The sequence below is a fragment of the Rhinoderma darwinii genome, chromosome 7, assembly GCF_050947455.1.
Source record: "Rhinoderma darwinii isolate aRhiDar2 chromosome 7, aRhiDar2.hap1, whole genome shotgun sequence".
NCBI lineage: Eukaryota > Metazoa > Chordata > Amphibia > Anura > Rhinodermatidae > Rhinoderma > Rhinoderma darwinii.
In genome coordinates, this window is record NC_134693.1 from 54,146,094 (window position 1) to 54,172,076 (window position 25,983).

The window sequence follows — 25,983 nt, forward strand, 5'->3', positions numbered from 1 at the left end:
TCACTCATCAGCCATCCAGACGATCAGTCATCATTGACATGTCACTTTCATAAAACTTAACACATTGTTTTCTAATTGCCGCAATTTATATAATTATATTTATAACGACTTTGAGATCCAGGAGTGCAATCGCGATGAGTGCAATCGCGATAACTGCACGAGCTCCATCCAAGCAGCCTGATCGGCCGATCAGAGGCGTCGACCCACGTCTCTTCTCCATTGTCTTAGATATTAATATTAATATATCAATCTCATGCGGGTAATCATTGTTCTATATATTACTGGAAATACAGCAACGAAATGTAATGTAAGAGGCGAGACTGGTATAAAAACGAGACTGGCATAATATATGCAATGTCTGCAGCTCCTCTGATCGATTATTGGAGGGTGATTGATGTGTACAGATCAGCAGGTGGACAGTACAGAAGGAATAAATGTGGAGCCTATAGGTAGGGCTGAGGGTACAGGATGCTGGTAGTGAGGGGCAGAGTCTCCCGGGCTGGGCATCTTGTTTGTTATAATTAGCTCAGGGACTGTCTGCAGTGAGGAGGACCAGCCCCCAGCCCCTGCCAGTGCCCGCATCTATCTCCCCAGCCAACACTGACACTGACGAGGCATCAGCTGGACCTGGAGCAGGAGCCTCATCACCAGCACGGCACCTATAGAACAGCAGCCTATAGTCCTCCTGTGTATACAGAGTGACGGCACCAGGTACAGTAAACAGCACCGTTCCTCTCCTCACCAGCATCATCCAGTACAGCACCTACAACCTTTAGAGAAGAGAGTGGTGGGCACCAGGTACTGTATGCTGCACTGCTCCCATTATCAATGCTTCATCCATTACACACTCATCCATTATTATTACCTCTCAGTACAAGATGAGGCGCAGCTCATACACATTTCTGACCACACCAGCCTGCCCGACACTTCACTACATGCGCCATGTGCCTATAATGCCCGCTCCACGGTATCAGCTGCTCTATAGGCTTCTATATGGGGATTTATTGATGTCTATTACAATGAAAAACCTCACAGTTCAGGGATATCCATTGCATGAATTGTACGAATTGTGATATGGAAGGAAATGAGAGAATGTTAATAGCCGCAAAAAGAATTGCCGTGTAGACTACGAGGAAATAAAATAATATCGAGTGTGTATTATATTTATCTACATGTTACACCCCATGTCATATAATTTATGTGAGTAGATTTTATATATATATATATATATATATATATATATATATATATATATATATATATATATATATATATATTCTAATCTATCCAAATCAATCTATTATCTATGTATCAATTTCTTTCCATTGTGTGATATCTTTTGGCGTTTATTTTATTTTCATGCTCCTACGTGGTACCCATCTAGCTAAGATTATCTGTAACAGCCTTCTATCCAGTGCAATAATAGTATGTACACATATCAGGACCATCCAAGCGTCTGACCACATCCACGTGTGTGTGTGTGTGTGTGTGTGTGTGTGAGTGTGTGTGTGTGTGTGTGTGTATATGTACATATATATATATATATACACGTATGTACATATATATATATATATATATATATATATATATATATATATATATATGCGCAAGGCCTGTCGCTCTATCAAATGGACCTACTCATTGCCTTTATACAGGAAAAAATTGAGAAATATTTTTAGGTATATACATATATATTGATATCTTTCATATATATATATATATATATATATATATATATATATATATATCCATCCGCATATCGATCGATATATATCTATATCTATCTATCTATCTATCTATCTATCTATCTATCTATCTATCTATCTATCTATCTATCTATCTATCTATCTATCTATCTATATATATATATATATTAATATGTATATATATATCTATATATATGTGTGTGTCTGAACACTTGGGTATTGTAGTAAATCGGTACACTAGTAGGATTGCAGAACACACACACGCACGCACGTATATATATATATATATATATATATATATATATATATACACACAGGCCCACACACACACACACATATATATATGTATATATATATATATATATATATATATATATATATATATATATATATATATATATATATAAAATATTGTACAGTATATACATACTTTATATTTATGTAAGGGATGACTATATAGCTGGCTGTAGCAGGATTCGTGTAGTGCCTCTATACAGGGCTCTGTATATTTTGGGGGCCGCTGTTCCCCATTCCTGGGCTCGTTTTCCCCCCGGTGTCAGTGTTCCCTCGTCCCCTGCCCCGTGACATTATAATAACAGGAGGCTTCACGGTGCAATGAGCAGCAGCCTCCGGCCACATATAACGAGGTGTTTATAGCCAGTGATAGGACAGCAGCGCCGAATACACTGACACCTGGATATCCTCTATATACATTCATTATTACAATCATTAGTGTGTCACCATACAGACCGGCCATACATACACACACACACACACACACACACACACACACACACACACACACACACACACACACACACACACACACACACGGAGTTAGGGAAATGATGTAATATACAGTGCAATATAATATGCTTACTATTATATGTATTACATGTAGTATGTCATCTAATCGAATATGCTTATATGTAACATTACTAAGAAGAGTGAAAGAGAATGAAGCTTCATATGAATATGTAATATTATAATAGATAGAATATATATAAAATATAAACCAATCAGGTATCATGGTATTTCAAAACAGATAAAAGTCTTCACCTATGGGAAAATATGCGTCTACACGTGGGTTTAGGAGCTGAACAATATATTATTTATATAAAATTAGTTGCTATAATACTTAATATACCTTTTCCTTGTTGATGAATAATGTTTCCAATGCGCTTCAGTAAGATAGATAGATAGATAGATAGATAGATAGATAGATAGATAGATAGATAGATAGATAGATAGATAGATAGATAGATAGATAGATATAGATAGATAGACTGCATTGTGTGAGGTTTTCTGGAACAATTGTCCTTTTGTACACTGCTTATGTATCATTGTGATACCTGGACAGAGCCCTTGGGACATAACTGGCAGCCATACAGAAACAGCTTCTTATTAGACATTACAGATGTGATTATCTTAAATACATATTGACTTTACTTTCTTGAAAATATTGTGATAACAGTACGTTGTACATGACTAGCATTACTATGTTTTATATTAAGGTGCTACAATGACCCTGGGATATTTTTTAAAATCTTATTATTATTATTATTATTATTATTATTATTATTATTATTATTATTATTATTATTATTATTGGACCCCAATGACCCCTGATCATCTATACTGCCTATGTGTGTCAGGCCATTCATTGTATGCGATGATGATATAAGTAGATCCATTCATGGGACATGTATTTTCTAAAAGATAAACCCAAAAAGAAGTGATAATATTGACCGATCCAATTAATTTATATGGAATTGAAACTGATACAGAAATGTAGTTAATGTACAACCATTTTATCAAGCTCCTGTAAACTTGAGTCAGAGACTGATACAACTCGATATTATATTCTGTTTTACATCAGTTGTCCAAACCGTTTAAATCAGTTGTACTAGAGAGGGCAGAAATAAAGACGAGTATGTGGCCAGCCTTGTATGTGCTTCACCTCTCCAGAACCCCCAATACATATCTCTCATAGAGTCCCCACAGTAGATGTACACACAGGCAGCAGAAGCTTTATTACTGCCATGTATCATAAAACGGTCTATACCTGGGGGAGGATCACTGCTCCCCCTATTACCCTGCAACAGCACCAAGAAGGGGGGAATTAGCAGCACTACTCCTACCTGCTGGAGATGATCATATATATATATATATATATATATATATATATATATATATATATATATATATATTCACTATCATTATACAGGTGATGGGTACTCACGTGTGCTGCTCCCCATCCAGCCAATCACCCAGATCAGAGTGATTGTAAATCAGGACACATCTGATTGGTTGTCATCAACCACTAAAGTTTGCAAACCCATGTATGTTATCCATACGTCTATCTATCTATCTATCTATCTATCTATCTATCTATCTATCTATCTATCTATCTATCTATCTATCTATCTATCTATCTATCTATCTATCTATCTGTCTGTCTGTCTGTCTGTCTATCTATCTATCTATCTATCTGTCTGTCTGTCTGTCTGTCTGTCTGTCTGTCTGTCTATCTATCTATCTATCTATCTATCTATCTATCTATCTATCTATCTATCTATCTATCTATCTCATATCTATCATCTATCTATCTATCTATCTATCTATCTATCTATCTATCTATCTATCTATCTATCTATCTATCTGTCTGTCTGTCTGTCTGTCTGTCTGTCTGTCTGTCTGTCTGTCTGTCTGTCTATCTATCTATCTATCTATCTATCTATCTATCTATCTATCTATCTATCTATCTATCTATCTATCTCTATACTAGTGAGCGTTTTATCACATACACACAGGCGTGTAAATCTTTCATGTACACCCCTCCTTCCCCACATATATCATATAGACGAGTCCCTGGTGTGTGCTGTGAGTGTGCAGACCCTTTCTCTCCCAGTATCCTCACAGCTCAGGCAGTACGTTGTGCAGATCATGATGTGCACTTGGCTCCTCTCTCAGGGCTCACAGCTTCCTGCCCTCCACCCCCCCCCTCTGTGTCAGTGCACAAGAGCTCAGTCCCTGCAGAATGGGAAACACATGGCTCAGTGCATGCGCCGGAGTACATGTGCATAAACCCAGTACATATATAGTAGTAGTAGTAATAATAATAATAATAATAATAATAATAATAATAATAATAATAGTTATTATTATTATTATTATTATTATTATTATTATTATTATTATTATTATTATTATATGTAGTGTTTGTGTGTAAGTGAGATCAGCACAAGGTAGAATTTGGGAAAAGTCAGGAAACCCTTTAAGGACTTTCATAGTGACAAAATGATCAGCATCCTGCATAGGTGTTGGGAACTAAGCTCCAGCCGTATATAAAACGGATTTATTTCTTTTTGGAGAGGGAGGGGGGGGGGTGTAACGGTCTCCAGCTACACACCCGACACAAGAGCTCACACTCAGATTCTTCTACACATGTTAGTACAGTACAGAAGATGCTCTATCATTCCATTGCTGGAAAGTTGCAGTCCCTGGTGCAGACCAGTAAAGCTCAGATGGTCTCACACCACTTGGGGATCACTATGCTGCAGACTTACACTTTTAGTTGTGAGAGGAGAGTTGTCACAAGTCCTGGACCTTTACTTGTAGTAAGACACAATCCTGGCAGACTTGTCGTTCTGAGATCCAGAGTGTTAAATCTACATACAGTTAGAAGTGATCTCACTTTACACATCAGTATCTTTTCCTGGCTGAGGTAATGAGGAGGGGGCTCTGCCCCCCCCCCCCCTTGTCACCACTTGTCCATCACGGAGGGCTCCACTAGTGCATGACAACCTTTTGTTTTGCTTAACAAAATCCGGGCCCCTCCTACCTAATGATCAGGAATGGGTTGGTTTGAGCTCTCACACAAATTGGTGGTGGGCTCTCCAGGCAGCTGTGCTGACCAAGTGTTGGGAGGCTGAGCAGCATCAGGACAGAGGAGACCTCTTCACTAGCCTGTCTCTGCTGAGGAATTCTGCTGACAGAAGTTGTCCTAAGTTTACCCACCACCACCATCATCATCATCATCCTCATCCTCACCACATAACATGCTCCATGGCTGACTGTGCTGCGTTGTGATACTTCCAGGAGATCACTCCAACTTACTGCCCGACCTTCCTGTGTGTGGATGCTGGAAGAAACATTGGGGCTCTGTATATGGAAATTGTGGGGTGCAGAACAGAAGAAAGTGCCTATCCCTTCCGACCAGCAGCCATGCTCTTCCATGGGATAACCGGGGGACATATACAAGGCATCATGGAAGAGATGGAGAGAAGGTCAAAGTCAGCAGATAGCCGCCTAGCCAAAACTATCCAGGTCAATGGCAGAGAAACAGTGAGTATAGCATGTTAAACAGTGTCTCATTAAAGTATCTATCTATCTATCTATCTATCTATCTATCTATCTATCTATCTATCTATCTATCTATCTATCTATCTATCTATCTATCTATCTATCTATCTATCTATCTATCTAATCATCTGTCTTTCCATCTATCATCTGTCTATCTATCTATTTATTTTGAGTTAATAAACAAGTCTATTATATATGTATCTGTTTCATATCTACCTATTATCTATTTGTTTATCTATCATTCTCTCTCATTTTTACCCATGTATATATTAATTTACTTAATTTTTATAACGCTGTTTAATATCTATATACAAGTAATCATCTATTTTTTATCTATATAGTTATTTCTTATCTATCTATCTATCTATCTATCTATCTATCTATCTATCTATCTATCTATCTATCTATCTATCTATCATAGATGTATTATTCTTATGCATGAGAAGTGCAATTGAAGCATCAGCCGGAGATGCTCTGGGGGCATAAATACAACCAATATTATTCCCCAGCGTTATGTGGTCATACATAACATATATCATACTTATAACAGACTTGCAGTAATGAAATCACGTTAAATATTTAGTATCAAGCTATCAAAAATAATTTTTGCATGCTTACTGATACGTTTGTGTAGTTAAATACAGGAGTAATTATTTTATTTAATTTTATTCTGCATTTAATTCTTGACTATGTTTTCGTTAAAAAGTAAAGGGATGTAAAATGTTGCTATTTACTGCTATGTTTCACATTAAATATTAATATTAAATATTCAAGTGCAATATTACATTTTACACATTATGAACACATTGTTCCTCAAATGTATAATAGCTGAATATAAATCTACCAAATTCAGAAATGAAGTATCTATGAAGATAATCCTACTAAGTAATAATTACAATAACAATTGTAGTCACATAACACAGTTATAATTTATTTATTCATTATTATTTATTCATTTTTGGAGGACATTGTAGTTTATGGCCAAATATATCTTCTTCTATGTATGTTTGCCAAGGTATATATGTGTTTAATATAACCTAGTATTTAATACATGTATTTTCATTCCATATACCTGATATTCTATTATTTAATAGGCTATATGTATTTACATTTTGTTTAGGTTAAATACATCTAAAAATATTACTCTGCCCAGACAATTTCTCCAATATGTTTCTGTATTATTTTATGATAAATATTATTAGTCCCTGTTGAAAAATACTACGGTAGTGTTAGTAGTCACTAACAAATAAATCATAGTTGCATTTTAAACATACAAATAATCTAAAGTAAAATCAACCCCAGAAAAAAGACAATGTTAATTGGGGTCAGTATAAAAAAGAGATTAGACAGAGATCAAGCCTCATTAGTGGATAAGGGATATTTTTCCTACTTTAATAAGCTCTCTGGGGAGATACCCAGACAGATACTAATGTGTTAATACCACTGAATTCGAAGGATCTGTGGGTTTTATAAGCAGTGTTTCAATCCAACCAGGAGAAAGAATTTGTGGAGAGTGAATTCAGTATAAAGGAGTTTAGGAAACATCTAATTATTTGTCTGCAGAACTACAGTATAGGTAGTGTTATGGGTTTTATTTGAGTGGTGGGGGGCACAACCAGAAGTGTATAAGTAAATGGCAGCCTAAACTATAAACTAATAGCTTATTTTGGAAACTGGTGAGGTTAAAGAGACAGGGCACTGTAAAAAAAAAGTTTAGATATATTTTTTCAATTTAAATATATATATTTAATATCCTTTTAATATATTATTTTTTATTTCTAAACAAAATAAATGTATGCACTTGTAAAGGTTTATTATTCAGTGCACATTTCATGGTAGCATGTTATTGTACAGAAAGTAAAGGTTAGGCTGGGTTCACATTTTTTTTTTTGTACAATTGAGTCAAACTGACTGGACAACTGATGCAAAAAACAGTTTGCATCAGTTTTTCCAATCAATTTCATGGATCAACGGTACATACAGGACCCATTGGTGTAGCAAGGACTCCATAACAGTGTTTTTGCTCAATTATTTTTCGCTGATTGACTTAGTTATCAGTTCAAACCATGCAGAAATGAAGGGGATCCCTCAACTGATGCATGTCTATTAAGTAGCACAAAAAGAGAACTGATACAAAACCGCCAGTTTGCTACATATTTTTTAAAATAATACAAGCTGATGCATTTATACAGAAATTCTTTGGGTCATCATAGAATATTTTTCTTAACATTTTCTTTTTTTTTTTTCTCGTGTAAACTATATGTAAAAAATCCCTAGTGTGAACCCAGCTTTTGAAAACCATTAATAAATTGTTATATCTATTCTTTATTACATTGTATAATTTTCAGGTACATCTATAATTATAATATTACTGCCTAATAGAGTTATGTAATTTACTATATATTTCCCGCCACTTTCCATTAGTAACATAAATATAAACATAATTTGCTGTTCTGCATAACATTTATCACCCCCCTCCCTTTTATAGCTGGCTATTGTAAGCTGTACATGTTTCCACTTTTTAGTATTATGTTCCTTCACCAAAGTTAAACTATTCATCATATTTAAGCTGTATCATAGTAGCACAGTGATTGGTTAGGATCTCTGATAATATATTATTTAAAATTGTAATTAAAAATAAAATTAGCTAGAATAGCAAATTCCAAAATAAATTCTTCATAGAATTTTTTTCATCTACATTATTAATGTAACAATTACAAATTAAATGAATCTTAAAAAGACCTCTCAATGGCACATTGTAGTTTCTATATATTCATGTATGTTTGTATACAACTTCAAAACTGGCTATTGTATAAAATGTCTTTCTTCTCTACTGTGCTATTCACTCCCCTTGGGTGTATTTATTAGTGTGTTTGTTTGTTTGTTTGTTGCTCATAATTGGCCTTTATGCAGTTTTAGTTTAGTTTGGGCTTAAAAGTTTTTTTTATTTTCTTCAATATTTTATGTGGTTTAATATTTAATATTTTTTCATCTGGATAAAGTGGGAAAATATTTATAAAAAAAAGCTCATAATTTTACAATGGGCCCCTTTGTCATTTCAACAGGCATAGGTCATGGGTACAGAAATATGTGAATTTAAAAATAAAAGTAAGGATTCAAATAGTATTGTCCAAGAAAGCAAGGTTGGTCCATAGTGGGCATTACAGATATTATAGATATAGATGTTAGATAATTTTCCAAATGTTAATGCCTGTAATAATAGCAATATTGTAGGAGAGAAAATGTCATCCAGTGATCATTTTCAGCATTGCTTCTTCCAATGTATGTTTTTAGTACATTTTTAAGGTGTAAATATTCTGCCTGCTCTGAATGAGTGTAAAAGAGTAAGGCACTATAGAATAATACTACATTATAATTAGATGCCAACGTCATGCTGTATACAGTGCACACATAAACACTTTGCTGCTGTATTATTACATATATTGTTATCTACATCAGTACAAGACACAATAGTGATGTTTCTTTTGGCAACAAAGAAAATGTAGATTTTTTACCCACTTCGGTTTTGATAATATAAGCAATCATGTAATTGGTTACTATGTGAATCTCTGCCTTGTTCTCTTAATAAACATATTGCTTGTTTTTTGGGGTTAAATGAAAAGTATATACGGTTAAATGTCTGTTTTAGATCAGAACCAGTCTGTGTGTTACAGAGCATTTCCCCCTAAAAAAAAAACCCATCACCAGTAGACATCGGTCCTCTTCTGCCAAATTGTATGATAGAATGGTCACCATTACAAGTCCCACAGGGGATCTCACCCAGCTGTCCGGGAGTCCTGAGTGGATGGTGTATACATGCTCCTGCCCATATTGTCTCATAACTAGGTCGAATAGTCATTCGCAACTTTAGGAAAGCTGGGTGACAACCCTGCACCGTCCATTGTTACTCAGCTTTCCAATAAATTGATACAACTAAAAAATTATTGAAAGAGTGCTAAACAACAGGAAAATACAACTGAACTGAACAACTAATAATGGTGATTTTTTTTATTACAGTGGAAATGATATTTAAATACAATACAATGGTGATGCATTTGTACAAATAATATTTGTGTAAATGCAAAGTTATGATATGAATGACAGTTATATTGAGATCATATCTGGATATATTAGGAAAATGAACCTATAATTGTATAAAGAATAATAAATCATATATTACAAATTATTACAGATATCATTGATTTTAGCGACCTGTATGAAGTTATTTGGCCTCCTACCCTTGGGACCTAATATCCCTATAGTATGCACTAAGGGATACATTATCCCATGTATTGTAACTATCCTGCTCTCCGTATAAGCTAATATGACAATTAAATTTATTCTCAGACTAATATTAATATTGTAACAAATATCACTCTATGTCTTGTGTATAGTAATCATCTATTAAAATGATCAGAAAACCATCTGGCGAGCCCGAAGCCTTGGTGCTTGTCAACAGACTGGAGATCAATTATTTACTACCTGCATCCCATTACAGACTTCCAATCAGATTGGCTGTAAACATAGCCAATAACCACAGCGCTGTCCGTCCATTAACAATGGGTTGGCTCATACAATAAGTATATATCCTCCTAAGCACAAGCACCTCCATTGCTAACTCTCAGCATTTGACCTGTGACAGTCAACATTTTTAAGTTCATCTCTGAGTTCCCAAAAATATTTCTGCATTATTTTCACTATGTAACAATTGTTATATTCACCACATTAATATATTTTGTAATAATTTTTAGCAAGGAAATAAATATTAAGATGTATGATATTTCCAGGTTTATGTATTTTATGGTTAAAAATATCTATGAACAATATATGTCTTAACATAATATAGTGTAACAAAATCTAAAATAATAAGACATAATATAATCATCTTCCTAAGTCACTTATTGCCTGGTTTGCAGATAAAAGAAATTAACAAACACTTTGATATATTTAGGTATCAACAGTTCTCGGGTGAATGTAACATTTCTATAAGTTAAAGGCACATATCATCGACATCCATTTAACACTTTTTACTGTTATTGCCGTAAAAATATATGATATGTAAACAGACTATATATACCAAATGAAAGCATGAACTAATGAAGCCACTTCTTCACATATGCTGTCCCAGGTCGAGGCCTATATGGACCTTCCTTCAATGATTATTGCAAAGCAGTAAAGTAGCAGCATATGCTCCGTATATGTTCTTTAGGTGACACATATGAATGTAACAACAGCATACTTTTTATTATAACTGTTTCTTTCATTGTGATCACAGAGATTGCCGCCACTCAGCCCGGAGAAGCCAGCTCTGTGTGCAGGATGTGGAGGGAAGATCTCTGACAGATACTACCTTTTGGCTGTGGACAAGCAATGGCATCTCCGCTGTCTGAAATGCTGTGAATGTAAACTGGCCTTGGAGTCAGAACTGACTTGTTTTGCAAAAGATGGCAGCATATATTGTAAAGAAGATTATTACAGGTACAGCACTGTATAGACAACATGAGTTTCAATAAGACTCCATAACTAACCAATATGTAACCAGGGATGTGAATATACATTGTCTTACTATAAAGCTTATTATCCAAATTGAGCTCCAAATGGAGATGTTTCTGCTGGACCTTTGGGGCTCATTATTGTGTCAGAGCCTGGGCCCACTGTGGTTCCTCTGGTGGACCAGTCCGACTTCGATGCTAAAGGAGCCACAGAGAACCTTTCAGTGCCTACCCACATCTCTAAAATCAAGAGTAGCCCATGGGGCAATCTATGTCATGGCGTGACTGCTGCATTGGTGGCCACTCCAGGTTCTCAAACAGGTTTGCTATGACTTGTTAGCCCAACACACTCCCACAGTGATTTTCTTTGTATGTGCTTTGAGGCACTCCACCTTGGTGGTGATTTTAGAAAATTATGAGCTTCTCAAAAATTCCTTTTCATTTTTAATTTTAAGAAAAATTACTTATATTGAACTGTATGTCAGGTTAACCACTTTGTTTCCTTGTCAATTTTATGCCTGTTCTACTAGGATTAATGTAATTTTCTTAGAAAGCATATGAAATACAATATCTATTATTCGTTATGTGACTGTGTGTAATTATAGAAGAAAGCATTAGTAATGATACGTATGGATTATCTACTGTATATATCAGTGTTTCCCAATTAGGGCTCCATGCCAGGGGCTCCCCAGATAACAGCTGCAACAAGAGCAGTCACTTTTACGATTTGAATGAAAACGTGATGTCAGTGTGCCCAAAGATGCCTGGCATGGGGCAAAGAGAAAACAGTTAACAAATGTCAGTCAGAACATTGCCCTGGCTCAGAACTATGGACATTTTATCCACCTCATGCTGTGGTCTCGGTGATCGCTCCCTAGTAAAAGGTTAAGAATCACTGGCTTACAGTATTATGTAAATGTTAATGAATACAAACAGATAAAACAAACCGACAATAATTAAATGCCATGGTATATAATTTATATTCCACAAGTTTGAAAAAATATATATTCTATATATAACAATACGGTTGTAAGATTATAAATAGGTAACCTAATAAATATTGACCTAACATAATATTTGAATGAAGGTTTCTAACAATCTCTGGATATGGAAAGGAGGGGCCTGTTGAACAGTGGTGGTCAACTGGCCACATTACTAGGGCCCCAGACGAGGGCAGTGACTGTGAAGACTACATTACTTTTAATATCCTGTCTCCCATTTTCAGCAGAGAGATGGCCATGCATGCATAGTCACTCTCCATTAGAGACTATGGAGATACAAAAACAGCCCAGTGAGGGCACTCAGCTGTTTGCATATCTCCCGTTTACTATGGAAAAGAACTGTGTTTGTATGGTCAATTCTTTGCTGCAAACGAGGGACACGTGACTATCATCCTGTAGTGTCTGTATGCAGAGGGTGCAGCACGAAAGCAGAGTATCGGAGTGCATACATTCAGCTATGTACTAAATAGACTGTACAGTACAGAGATGGAAGTGGAGCCTGCCCACCAGTTGCTCACCACTGTAGGACATTTACATATTGCATTGTTCTAGTCTTCGTCAGCTTATATGGGTTAAATCAATCAATAACATCTGCATTTTTAGCCTGTTTATAGAATGTATAGTGCACATTTTCCCAGCAAACCTACAAAACCTAGGGCAAACGAGGAATATAATAGCGCTTTAACCTCCCAGGTACAGTGTAGTATAATATTTGAAGCTATGTGTATTCATTACATCTAGTAGTGCAAATGATGGTACATGTCAGGCATTGTATGGCAATTTACAAAATATAATCCTTCATGTATACCTACAGCTAGATTTTGTATGTAATAAGACTAATAAATTCCATTATTCAACATATGCTAGGCATGGATTGTAATATATTCAGTGGTCTTATTATATTTACGGCATATTAAAGGGTTTTTCCAGCTTCTGACAACTGCTGACCTATGCACCGGATAGGTCATCAGTACATGATCTGTGGGGGTCTGACACCCAGGCCCCGCACATATCAGCCGGTCCGGTGCCTCCGTGCACCGGACGTACAAGCCGGAAGCAGTTGGCTCCGGCCACGGAATAGCGGCCGAGCTGCAGTATTGCAGCTCTGCTCCTATGCTATGTATGGAGCCAACTGCTTCCGGGCTCCATACATAGCATTATGTGCCACAAAATCTGGTCCCCGCAGTGCACCGGAGCGGCTTATCGGTGCAGGGTCCGGGCGTCGGACCCACACCGATGACCTATCCGGTGGATAGGTCATCAGTTGTCAGAAGGTGGACAACCCCTTTAACATTTATATGAATTAATTTAATTTAAAGTGCCCTCAGTGAATAATAGTTTTGCTTGTCTCCAGAAGGTTTTCCGTGCAGAGATGTGCTCGATGCCACCTTGGCATTTCAGCTTCAGAAATGGTTATGAGAGCAAGAGAGTCCGTCTATCATCTAAGCTGCTTCACATGTACCACGTGTAACAAGACCCTGAGTACAGGAGATCATTTTGGCATGAAGGAAAATCTGGTATATTGCCGAGCTCACTTTGAGCTCTTGGTCCAGGGAGATTTCCATCCACAGCTCAACTACACTGAGCTCTCAGCCAAAGGTGGAGGACTGTCCGCACTTCCCTACTTCACCAATGGAACAGGTGCAGTGCAAAAGGGGCGACCCAGAAAGAGGAAGAGTCCGGCCATGGGAGTAGACATCATGAACTACACTTCAGGTGAGAACCTTTAAAATTGTTTTGAAGGTAATATAATATAATATTAATCCATTGTGTATCGTCAAGTTTGTTTAAGAAAAAAAACACCCTCCCAAAACAAAACATTTTATCCATCTTAAGGAGGTTATTGCTTTTCAACTATGATAGCTATATACTCAAGCACATATTGTTCCCTGGATATTGTCATAAACTTGAGAAAACACACCCCACATAATATAGTCAGTATTCAGGATATCATAGTGACTGTGAGCTCTACCTACATTCTCATCCACTTCATACCCATATTGATTTACGGACTAAGCTAAACCATGTTTTGTAGCTCAGAGCAGCATTCACAATTCTGTCAGTGTCAATGTAAATTAGCAAAGAATACACTTGACTAACTCAGGATTAGGATAAATAAAGCAATGCATTTACAAGGTTTTTGAGCTTTTTCTGTAGATTATATATATATATATATATATATATATATATATATATATATATATATACTGTAAGACGGTGATGAAACGTGAACCTGTGCTAGTAACATAGTTACCAAAATGGGTGTACGGGCACCATAGGATATCGCTGGCCAACTTTCCAGCGCTTACAGCTTTCCAGTACCAACAGGTCCAGACAATTCTGACGTTTGCTAGCCTGTATTACTGAGCTGGTCTGGGTTTCCTCAGACTCAATTAAACTCCAAGATCTGCTCTGAAACAATTACATTTGTTATCCTTCAGCTTCGAACAGACAAACAACTATACATTGCCAACCACGTTTGATGGGAAGCTTAGATGCATTTGTGTTTGGTACAACATAGAATATGTGTACTAGTGAAACCTAATAATTAATAATAACAACAATTAAAGCCCATTTAAGGTTAATTTTGCAAGTTTGCCTATTCTTACCTGTGCTTCCTTTAGGCTCAATTCACACATACAGTACTTATGCATTGTTTTGTGCAGTTTTTTTTTAAGCCAAAGGCAGAAGTGGATACGAAAGAGAGGAGATATATCAGTCTTTTTCTATACTTTTTCTTCCTTCTGCATCAACTGTGTGTGAATCCAACCTAAAACCCTCTCTGTTTCCTCTTTCGATTATATTCATTTATGCAAAAAAAAAAAAATGTGACATAGATATGTGACATAAAGTTGTGATTATAGAGGCAGAAATTTCCTTGAACCTCCTGTCAGTAATCCCAATAATATAGAACACAGGCAGCTGTTGGCCATCCTCTGATGTGAGGGATATATGATTCTAGGCTTGGACAATGAGAGTATTGGCATTGACCATTCCCATAGGAAAAATACACTTCTGCTTATGATTACATAGTAAATCTGAATTTTACTGAGCTACAGATACAATATTGTTTTTATTGGTATCTTAGTTGAGTAATACTTATTGTATGGATGTGTGTGATCAATTATATTACACAATGAAAGATGTGCTCGTCATTATACAATTGGATTATACTATTATTTCTATTTTCATTCCTCTTCGTTGCCAACACCAAGATAATATCAGTACTGTAGCTAGAACAATGACAGGCCCCACTTTTATTTCAGCCATTAAGTCTGGCACAATTATATTATAATAATAGAAAGGTTATATGTTACAACAAATGATTTCTAACTTTAGAAAGGTGGACCTGTCAGTGTCGTTACCTTGTTTTTCTCTTATGATCAAAACCAGTCTCTAGGATATTCTTCCCAACTCTGACCCTAGACTGTTTTCATTCAGGAAAATCCTCATAGTCGAGTTCCGTGATGCGTGATGTAGACGAACCGGTCACCTCCTGTGCTAATTATTTCCTATTAATTAGGAGTGACACTGGAATCCCTTGGCCAACAACCAGCACTTAATAATCTAGTAAAACCCTGAGCTCAACGATATCTCATAACCCCTTCAATGCCACCAGGGAATTAAAAACACCTGTTATTTCCCACTGATTATTTAATTTGGATCAAATTGTTGTGTAATAGGAAATTGTTTATTTTATTGAGTTTTAGGGTGTTTTTTTACGTGTCAAATGGCAGCGGCTTTGTGCTGTACACCATACTGCATGCGTTTTAACGCAAATGACAGTTTTGCAATGCTGGTCTTGGCCCTGAGATTTGTCCGGGCAAAATACGTATAAAACCAGGTGAAAACCCACTACCATTTAGGTGGTGTTCACACTTGTGTTGGTTTTTCTATTGTTCTTATTCGTCATAGAAGCAGAACCATGACAAAAACGGAAGTGCCGGCTTCGCCTCATGATGGACACCAATGGCGCCTGATGGAACCCATTGACTTTAATAGGTTCCTTTGGGTTTCTGTTATGGTGTTTGTCATTTTCCCAGCATTTTGAACCGGATCTGCAACACCTGGGAAGATGACAATACACCCGGGAAAATCTTCACTCATTAATGGCTTGCCAGTCCACTCATATGTGATATGTAAAGAAAAATCTTTATATTCAATAATTTGATTAACTATTCACTGGACAGACAATCAATCAATCAATCAATCAATCAATCAATCAATCAATCAATCAATCAATCAATCAATCAATCAATCAATCAATCAATCAATCAATCAATCAATCAATCAATCAATCGTATAATAGGATGAATATTGAGGATGTACTATTCATTGTAGCCCTATAAAAATCGGTTGTTTGCTTCTGGTGTTGTGTGCTTGAGTCTTAGTGCCATAGCTTCATGAACAAGGGTGCACAAAGCATTACATGGGAAATGTAGTATTTTATGGCGCCCATCCAAGTGAACAGGCGATCATGTAATAGGTCGAGTACACCAGAGTGTGAGGTGCTCTTACTTAGCGGCTATCCTCTCCACACATATGGATACTTCATATCTTCAGACTGGGGCTCCAGTTGTAGTTGTTTGGACTAGATCCATGCTGTGGCCTCATGCACACTGTGGCCTCATGCACACGAACGTGTTTTTGCGGCCACAATTCATCCACAAAAATGCAGATGAATTGCGGATCTATTCATTTCTATGGGCCCATGCACATGACCATGGTTTACACTGTTCCTGCATTGGCCGGGCTCATTGAAATCAATGTGTGCACGGTACGTGAATTGCGAACGGCCCGCGGATGACACTCCGTGGCTGTCCGTGCCGTAATTACTTATGCGTGTAAGCCATGATAACAAATCTGCTACTTACACATTAAAGGCGTTTTCCACTAAAGAAAATGATGGCATATCACTAGGAGATGCTATTACTTCTTCTTTGTTGAATTTTTTACTGCTGAAATTTTAATTGCTCAGAATGAAGGGTCCGCAGGGCTAGTTAAAAGGGCTATTCAAGTTATATTTTAAAAAAACAACAAAATTCCATGTAGTGCTTATCACAATTGACCCATGCACTAAAGATTGTAATTTTTTTTTTCAATTTTCATGAAGTCGCGGATGTTTACAAGCTCTACTGCTGAAAGGCAGGGGGTCCCGCTACGGCAGTGTGAGGCTGAAAATTACAATTCCCATGAACATTCTGGTGTCCGCTGTTCATGGGTAGACATACCCTCATTCCTCTTGTCTAGTACAATGGGCGTTTCTTGTTGAGAAGCCTATGGTCACATGTTCAGAGGAGTGTTTGTCACATGATCAGTGACAGTTTAAATTCTGGGCGGTGTGACAGCTGACAGGGCAGACATGATCGGAATACGAAACGTCACCGATCCGGGAAGTTTACAGTCACGTGAATGGTCTTCAGAGTAGCAAAATGGGGCAAATATATAACGGACTGGATATTGGTAAGTAGATTCTATTCGTGTTATGGATTGAGTAATACCGTATATATCGGCGTACAAGACGACTTTTTACACCCTTAAAAAAATGTCAAAAGTGTGGGGTCGTCTTATATGCCGGATATTGTCTACATTTTGGGATGCACGTTGCAGCCGCACAGCACAGTATAGTAACACATGAATGTATGGGAGCGCGGCTGCGGCTGTGTAATTCAGCCACAGCCCCGCTCCGGAGTCCTGATAACATGTGCGCACGGTCAGGATGAGGTGATGTGGCCAGCGCTGTACTTATGAGCGGCGGCACTGGAGACAGAACATGGCGGGCGCGCTACAAAACACCCCCATGTTCTGTCTTCAGTGCCTGAACTGCCGCTCATTAGTGCAGCGCCGGCCGCATCACCTCATGCTGACCGCGCGCGCACTTCCAGTCAGGAGCGGGGGCAATGACTGTATTACACAGCCGCAGCCCCGCTCTATAACGGCGGAGATCAGAGAAACCGCTCATCTCTGCCGTTATTCCCCTGAATGCTGCGATCACAGCTGACTGCAGCATTCAGGGGAAAGTGAGAAGGGGGGATGCCCCTGGATCGCGTCACAGGGAATTCCTGTGACGCGATCGAGGGCCATACCATATATGGGCAGACAGCCCAGGGTCTATTGACGGACCCCAGGGCTGTCTTACCATATTTCATGTTGTTAGGACATACCCAAGTATGTCCTAACAACTGCCTGTGTATTATCCACAGGTTAATGTACTGGCACATATCTGATATATGTCAGTACATTAAAGTTTAAAAATAAAGTAAATACAAAGTATTGTTAAATTTTAAAAAAAAAATACACCTTCACCTTTTTTACAATAAACATTAAAATAAGTCTCAATACATAAAATACACACATTCAGTAATGGCGCGGACAACAATGTTTTTGCATCATTTATGATGTGTACGCTGTAAAAAAATGAAATAAACACGGCTTTCATTCACTTATTAATGTGAGGCGCGAGGTGCGACGAATTTACCCTCCATGTTCCTCACATTAATAGTAATTAACCCCATCATGTACCTCGCACATTAACCCAATATGACTGAGAAACATGATGGGATTAATTACTATTAATGTGAGGCGCGTTCAAAATTCATCACACGTCGCGCCTCACATCAGAAAACGGAAGAATTTTTTTTTTATTACTGTTGGCAAAAGTATCGAAATTGGTATCGAAATCGCAATACTAAACGAAGTATCGGTATCGAAGTCCAAATTCTGGTATCGTGACATCCCTAGTCTACATATTGTCTACACACAGGTTGTGTGTTACCTTGTGAGCCTGCAGTCCGGTACACAGGCTCCCGGGATGCACGGAATCCGCCACGGATCTGAGGGAAGGCGGTATTAGCCGCCAGGGAACATCTCTGTAAGATCCTCTGGCCCGCCCTTTCCTCTCATTCCCTGCCTCTCAGATCTCGCGCGATGAAGCAGCCTATCTGCGCATGCGCGAGTTCAAAGAGACAGAGAGTCCTGGGTCCTGCCGCCGATGGCCATAGTGAAGCGCTCCTGCACGAAATGGTGAGTATATCTTAAATTCTATATTTTAAGGGTAAAAGTTGGGGGTCGTCTTATACGCCCAGTCGTCTTATACGCCGACATATACGGTATATATTTTTTAAGGCTGCATAACCCCTTTAAGTGCTGCAGCTTCTTTACAGGTTTTCCCTGCATTGACTGCATGCACACATTGGGTAAATTGGTGCAGAAAATCTGCATCAAAACCGCAGGTCAATGCAGGTAATTCCCCAGGTAAAATTCGCACCTAATAGTGCATTTTTTTATGCGGATTTTACATTTTGATGCGGAAAATGGTTTTGGTTTTATGCTGCGGATTTTGGTGATTTTTTTTAAATAAACTTGTATGATACAAATCACAGGTGGAAACGCAAGATAAGTTAACTTGGGCAGATTTGAACATACGCAGCGCAGGTCAATTTACGTGTAAATTATGCAGCTTGTAGATGCGATTACTTGGGATCTCATTTTCTTTCTTGGTTCTGTATTACGATGTGGATTTGCCGCAGGAAAATATGTGCGGAAAATCCACCTGTAATACGCATCATGTGCATTTGGCCATAGGGGTGCTTTCGACCACCAACCATGCAACTTGAATGCAACTGTGTTGTACTGTTCCCTGCACAGCAGGTGGCCGGGGTGGGCAGGGGTCCAAAGAGATCAGAACCCCACCAACCAGAATTCCAGTAAAAAGCCATAACATTATTAGATGGGACTACATCTTTACATGCGATGCAAGTAGGTAAAACAAAATGTGAAACAAGCATCAAAGTAATCTAAATGTAAATGTGGCCACTTGAACAAGGCAAATAATTATTTATTTATTTATACTCTACAGACAGTTTTCATTTTTGCACAAAAAAAATCACAGCGAAAAAGTCGCCATTTAACAAAACTGGCAGTTGAAGTCAACGGGGAAAACTGCAGACCATCAAAACGGCATGTACTGCGATGTGTCTTTCATTATCAGCAGTAGTAAGAATATTTCATAAAACTGCTTCTTTACAAGAAACAAACCATGGCCCTGATAGCAGCAAAACTACCACAAAACAGCAACAAAATCTTAGGTATTAGAATGTTTTTGCTGTGGTCACAGTTGTAGTTTTGTTTTGCGCTATGCTTCTACTGCAACAGATGAATAAACCTGACTATATTGCATAAAAAGGGCATAGATACATGATGAAAACATAAACTAGCATTACTTCTGTACAAGAGTTATACTATATATAAATATACTAATACCAGAGACATATTTTGAAGTACCTAGGCGCTGGTGAAAAAGCTATTCCAGGTCCCTACATCTGACCATGGTCCCTACATCTAACCATCTATGCACTTCAAATCGTATACATGTGTGATATGCTTCACACGTATACATTATATATATATATATATATATATATATATATATATATACTATAAATATGAGCTAAATAATTATTAATTTGGAGATGTTGACTTATTAAGTGTAATAACATCATTGTGTAGTTAGAATGATATGTCATCACAGTGGGACCTATGGGACTTCAGGAATTGTGGTCTAGCTGCGGTTATTACATCTGCAACCCTTATAGCTATGCCATTGGACAAAGACCTGTCTATTCTACATAAGGGGGGGCTTACAGAACATAGATTTACTATTGATATCAATAGCAAAATAATTCTGTCTTCAGTATGCCCCCCCCCCCCCCCGCTAGTGGTGGCTGTAGGTAGTTCGAATTTTATCATTTATCTCTATGGCAGTGTGAAGGGAGGATAGGCATTTGGAACTCTGCAAATAGAAAAAAAAAAGAAAAAATACGGAGTTCTGGCCCATATAAAGATATATTATAAAATTAATCAGATGGACCTTAATATCAAATATTTTTGAAATGTTATGCTCATAGTTGGAGGTACACTGAAAATGGAGCAACTACATATAACATCTGGTGAAATAGTATGAATATGGGATCTTATTTTTATGAATTTAACCCATTAGATCAGATTTTATTTAATTGGTGTAAGGAATAAATGTTTTTTTTTGCAAAACTTGTTTGTGTCAATAATGATTATGTATGATTAATAATAATTCATAACTGCAAATAGAAGAGCAAAGTCTTAACTTATTCATTGGAGAATGTAGACTACTAATATCATGGAAACAGTGACATCACAGAAGCAATGTGAGAATTGAATGTATTATGAACACAGAGAGTATTTCAGTAATGCGTATAGTGTTTTATCTATCTATGGACAAAAGAATGGTGTTGCATCCAATGGCCTAAAGAGCTGAAGTATAGACCTAATGCCATTAGTGTAACATAACTGTTTCCAGTTTGGGCTTCCTGTAGTGAGAGTTCCTGTGAAGCATCATTCTTTCAACAATCAAAATACGCTCTGTGGGAAGGTTTTCTACAAGATTGTTTAGACCATTTATCCAGAAGAGAATTTGTGAGGTCAGACACTGATTTTGGATGAGAGGGCCTTGCTCGCAATCTCCGTTCTAGTTCATCCTAAAGGTGTTTGATGGGGTTGAGGTCAGGTCTCTGTCTGGGACAGTCAAGTTTTTCCACACTAAACTCACCCAACCATGTCTTTATGGACCTTGCTTTCTGCACTGGGGCACAGTCACGCTGGAACAGAAAAGGGCCGAACCCCAAACTGTTCCCACAAAGTTGGAAGCCTATAATTGTCCGCAATCTCTTAGTATATCAAAGCATTATAATTTCCCTTCACTAGAACTAAGGCGCCTAGGCCAGCCCTTAAAGAAAAAAACACATAGCATTATCCCTCCTCCACCAAACTTTACAGTTGGCACAATGCAGTCAGGCAGGTAATGTTCTACTGGCATACGCCAAACCCAGACTCGTCCATCAAACTGCCGGATAGAGAAGGATAATTTGTCACTCCACAGAACACGTTTCCTCCAGAGTTCAGTGGCAGCTTTACACAACGCCATCCCACACTTGGCATTGTGCTTGGTGATGTAAGGCTTGCAATGCAGCCGCTTGGCCATGGAAACCCATGCCATGAAGCTTGTGGCGCACAGTTTTTGTGCTGATGTTAATGCCAGAGGAGGTTTGGCGACTTTTATGTACTATGCACCTCAGCACTCTGACACTTCACTCTGTAACTTTACGTGGTCTGCCACTTCATGGCTGTGTTGCTCTGGTGCCTAAACACTTCCACTCTGCAGTAATACCACTCACAGTTGATGGTGGAATATCTAGGAGGGAAGAAATTAAATGAACTGATTTGTTGCTACAGAGGCATCATATTACAGTACCACGCTGGAATTCAGTGAGCTCTTTAGTACAATCCATTCCTTGACAAATGTTTGTAAAGGCGACTACATGGCGAGGTGCTGGATTTTAAACACCTGTCGAAATGGGACTGAATGTAACACCTGAATACAATGGCTAAGAGGTGTGTCCCAATACTTTTGAGCATATGGTGTATATGAAGCACTCAAAAGCTAAATAGGTTTTCCCACCACAGCACATAATTGCATATTGCTAGGATATGCTGTCACTTGGTGAGAAATAGGGGTCCAACTGCTGGAAACTCTGCTATTGGAAGAATGAAGGGGCCACGTTACTCTGTGGAGCACTGCGGCTTCGTCTGAATCTTTCTTTGCACCGTGTCACTCCTGTCCAGGCATTGTGCAGGTAGTTTTTTCAGTAGTCGTTACCCGTATAGGGCCCTGGATGGAATCACAGTTGTACAGAAAAGATGCCAAAGGGGCTTTAGCTTCCTTATTCCTATGATCGATGGGTGTCCAAGAGGTCGAACCCCCACTGATCAGCAAGGGATGGCTTAGCCTAGTGATGTGCCATCACTTGTTAAGATGTAAACCCTTTTACAGGGGTTTTACCAACAGTTTGTAATACACATTGTTTTCAATTCCTCCATTGAGAGTGGATATAATATACTGTATATGGGTCGGCAGGAAGCGGTCAGACGGGTTGGAGGAGATTCATTAGGACCGTGGATGAGTCTGCTTCCGTTGAGTTCTATTGAAGCTAGTTCATCCGTGTATCGACTAGTTGCTGCAGCAAACTTAGAATTTCAGTTGACTAGTGTGCCGAAATGAAACATTTAGGCCTATTACTAAGATCTTTGATCCAGAGGAAGACACAGACAGCAGATGGCACATGTGCAGAAGTTACCATCAAAAATCACCTCCTCCATACTTTCTTATAAGAATCTTCACCAGTGTGGTTTTCTGTCCCAGTTACTGCTGTCATTTTGGGTTATCTTTATAGCCCTTGTGGTCAGCGGTTTGTTATCGGACTAATCCTGGCATTCAGTGAATTAGTCGATCACTTGAACTTCAATTTTATCACCGTGATCAGTGCAAGAATTTGACTGCTATTCTATTCTTTGTGATCAGACCTATTTTTTCATCAGCCTATGTACGATATCAACAGGGGAGGTAAAGCTGTATGTGGAGACAGGAGCAGTGTGTAAGAACGTGGGCCTGCTGGAAAATCCTCCTATGAAAAAGTCCAATACTTGACTCTCAATAAACTTGAAAGTGGTGGCGGACTGCCTGACCCTCACTATAGAAAATGACAGCACCGGGACTGCCTGACCCTCACTATACAAAATGACAGCACCGGGACTGCCTGACCCTCACTATACAAAATGACAGCACCGGGACTGCCTGACCCTCACTATACAAAATGACAGCACCGGGACTGCCTGACCCTCACTATAGAAAATGACAGCACCGGGACTGCCTGACCATCACTATACAAAATGACAGCACCGGGACTGCCTGACCCTCACTATACAAAATGACAGCACCGGGACTGCCTGACCCTCACTATACAAAATGACAGCACCGGCACTGCCTGACCCTCACTATACAAAATGACAGCACCGGGACTGCCTGACCCTCACTATACAAAATCACAGCACCGGGACTGCCTGACCCTCACTATACAAAATGACAGCACCGGGACTGCTTGACCCTCACTATACAAAATGACAGCACCGGGACTGCCTGACCCTCAGACCCTCTGTGCACCATACGTAGACTGTTTGCCACTATTTGATCTCGAGGATTCCAAACCCCAGGGATTTATCATTTTAGGGGCTAGAATTCTAAATAACATCACAATACATTTACTAATTTGTACGAGTTTGTCATTTTGCACAAGTTATCATGATATCGCAATGTGCTATCCGTGGTTTTCTGAGTTATTTTGGAGCTACCACAGTGCACAAACTGATAAATGTCATACGTCAATTCTGCTACATTGATAACCTTAAGGGTATGTTCACACAAAAACTCAAAAACGTCTCAAAATACGGAGCTGTTTTCAAGAGAAAACAGCTCCTGATTTTCAGACGTTTTTTATGCCACTCGCGGTTTTTCGCTGCATTTTTTTACAGCTGTTTTCGGAGCTGTTTTCTATAGAGTCTATGAAAAACGGCTCCAAAAACGTCCCAAGAAGTGACAGGCACTTCTTTTTCGTGGCCGTTTTTTAACGCAGCTGTTTTTCAAAACGGCCCATCAGAACAGAACGCCGTTTTTCCCATTGCAATCAATGGGCAGATGTCTGCAGGCGTACGGCTTCCGATTTTTCGTCCGTTTACGGCCTGAAAAGCTGCCGAAAATAGGCCGTGTGAACATACCCTTATATATACCACATAACATAGATGCTAAAATATCCCTTATAAGGTAAAAGTTTTATAGCTAAAAGATCTGTGACTCGCGTAGGTTGGACATTGAATATCTCAACCTTATTCCATCTATCTATCTATCTATCTATCTATCTATCTATCTATCTATCTATCTATCTATCTATCTATCTATCTATCTATCTATCTATCTATCTATCTATCTATCTATTTATCCATCCATCCATCCATCTATTCTTTACTGTAGTGTACTTGAAAGTCTGTGATAGCCACATGTTATTGGTAATTTTAATCTCTGCAGGCTGAATGTGGCTAGGGCCATACATTGTAATATGAAAGTATGAATACAATTTCTTAGGAGTCATAGTGTATGATTGCAACAATAATCACAACTACTGCAAAATATCTAGCCGTGTCATCACACATGCCATAATTAATACAGAAATAATTCATATGAATCAGGATGTGTTTTTGCTGGATGTTAATTCTTATATTATCCTTTTCATAGATTCAATTTTCTAGCCAACATGATTTTTGTACAACTTTATTTTTAGTAAGTAGGAATGTAAGAATGAAAACCCTCCAAGAAATATAAAGTGTGCAGTGTCTGACTACAGCTGCTAGAAAGCATTACACTACAGCGTTACAGTGCCCCCTAATGGCTTTTGTGTACATTTCTTTTAAATAATTGCAGTGATTTGATAAAGTACATAATAAAGTCATCCTAGTGTCTGTGATAACAGTCCATTTCAGTAAGAAGGATATCCCTAT

At 38.1% G+C, this 25,983-nt stretch overlaps 1 protein-coding gene across 6 annotated transcripts in view; it reads left to right on the forward strand.

Annotated features, from left to right (window-relative positions):
• Positions 1-501: 501 nt before the first annotated feature.
• Positions 502-25,983, forward strand: part of LHX9 (LIM homeobox 9) — a 44,370-nt gene continuing 18,888 nt past the window's right edge. The window contains exons 1-4 of one of the 6 annotated variants that reach the window (XM_075833383.1): positions 502-711; positions 5,808-6,053; positions 11,347-11,549; positions 13,919-14,280. In XM_075833383.1, the coding sequence (XP_075689498.1) occupies positions 5,877-6,053; positions 11,347-11,549; positions 13,919-14,280 (742 nt within the window). In that variant the 5' untranslated portion in view covers positions 502-711; positions 5,808-5,876. Of the gene's footprint in view, positions 799-5,137; positions 6,054-11,346; positions 11,550-13,918; positions 14,281-25,983 lie in introns of those variants that run through there. The other 5 variants (XM_075833384.1, XM_075833385.1, XM_075833388.1 and 2 more) reach the window with 5 other exon arrangements.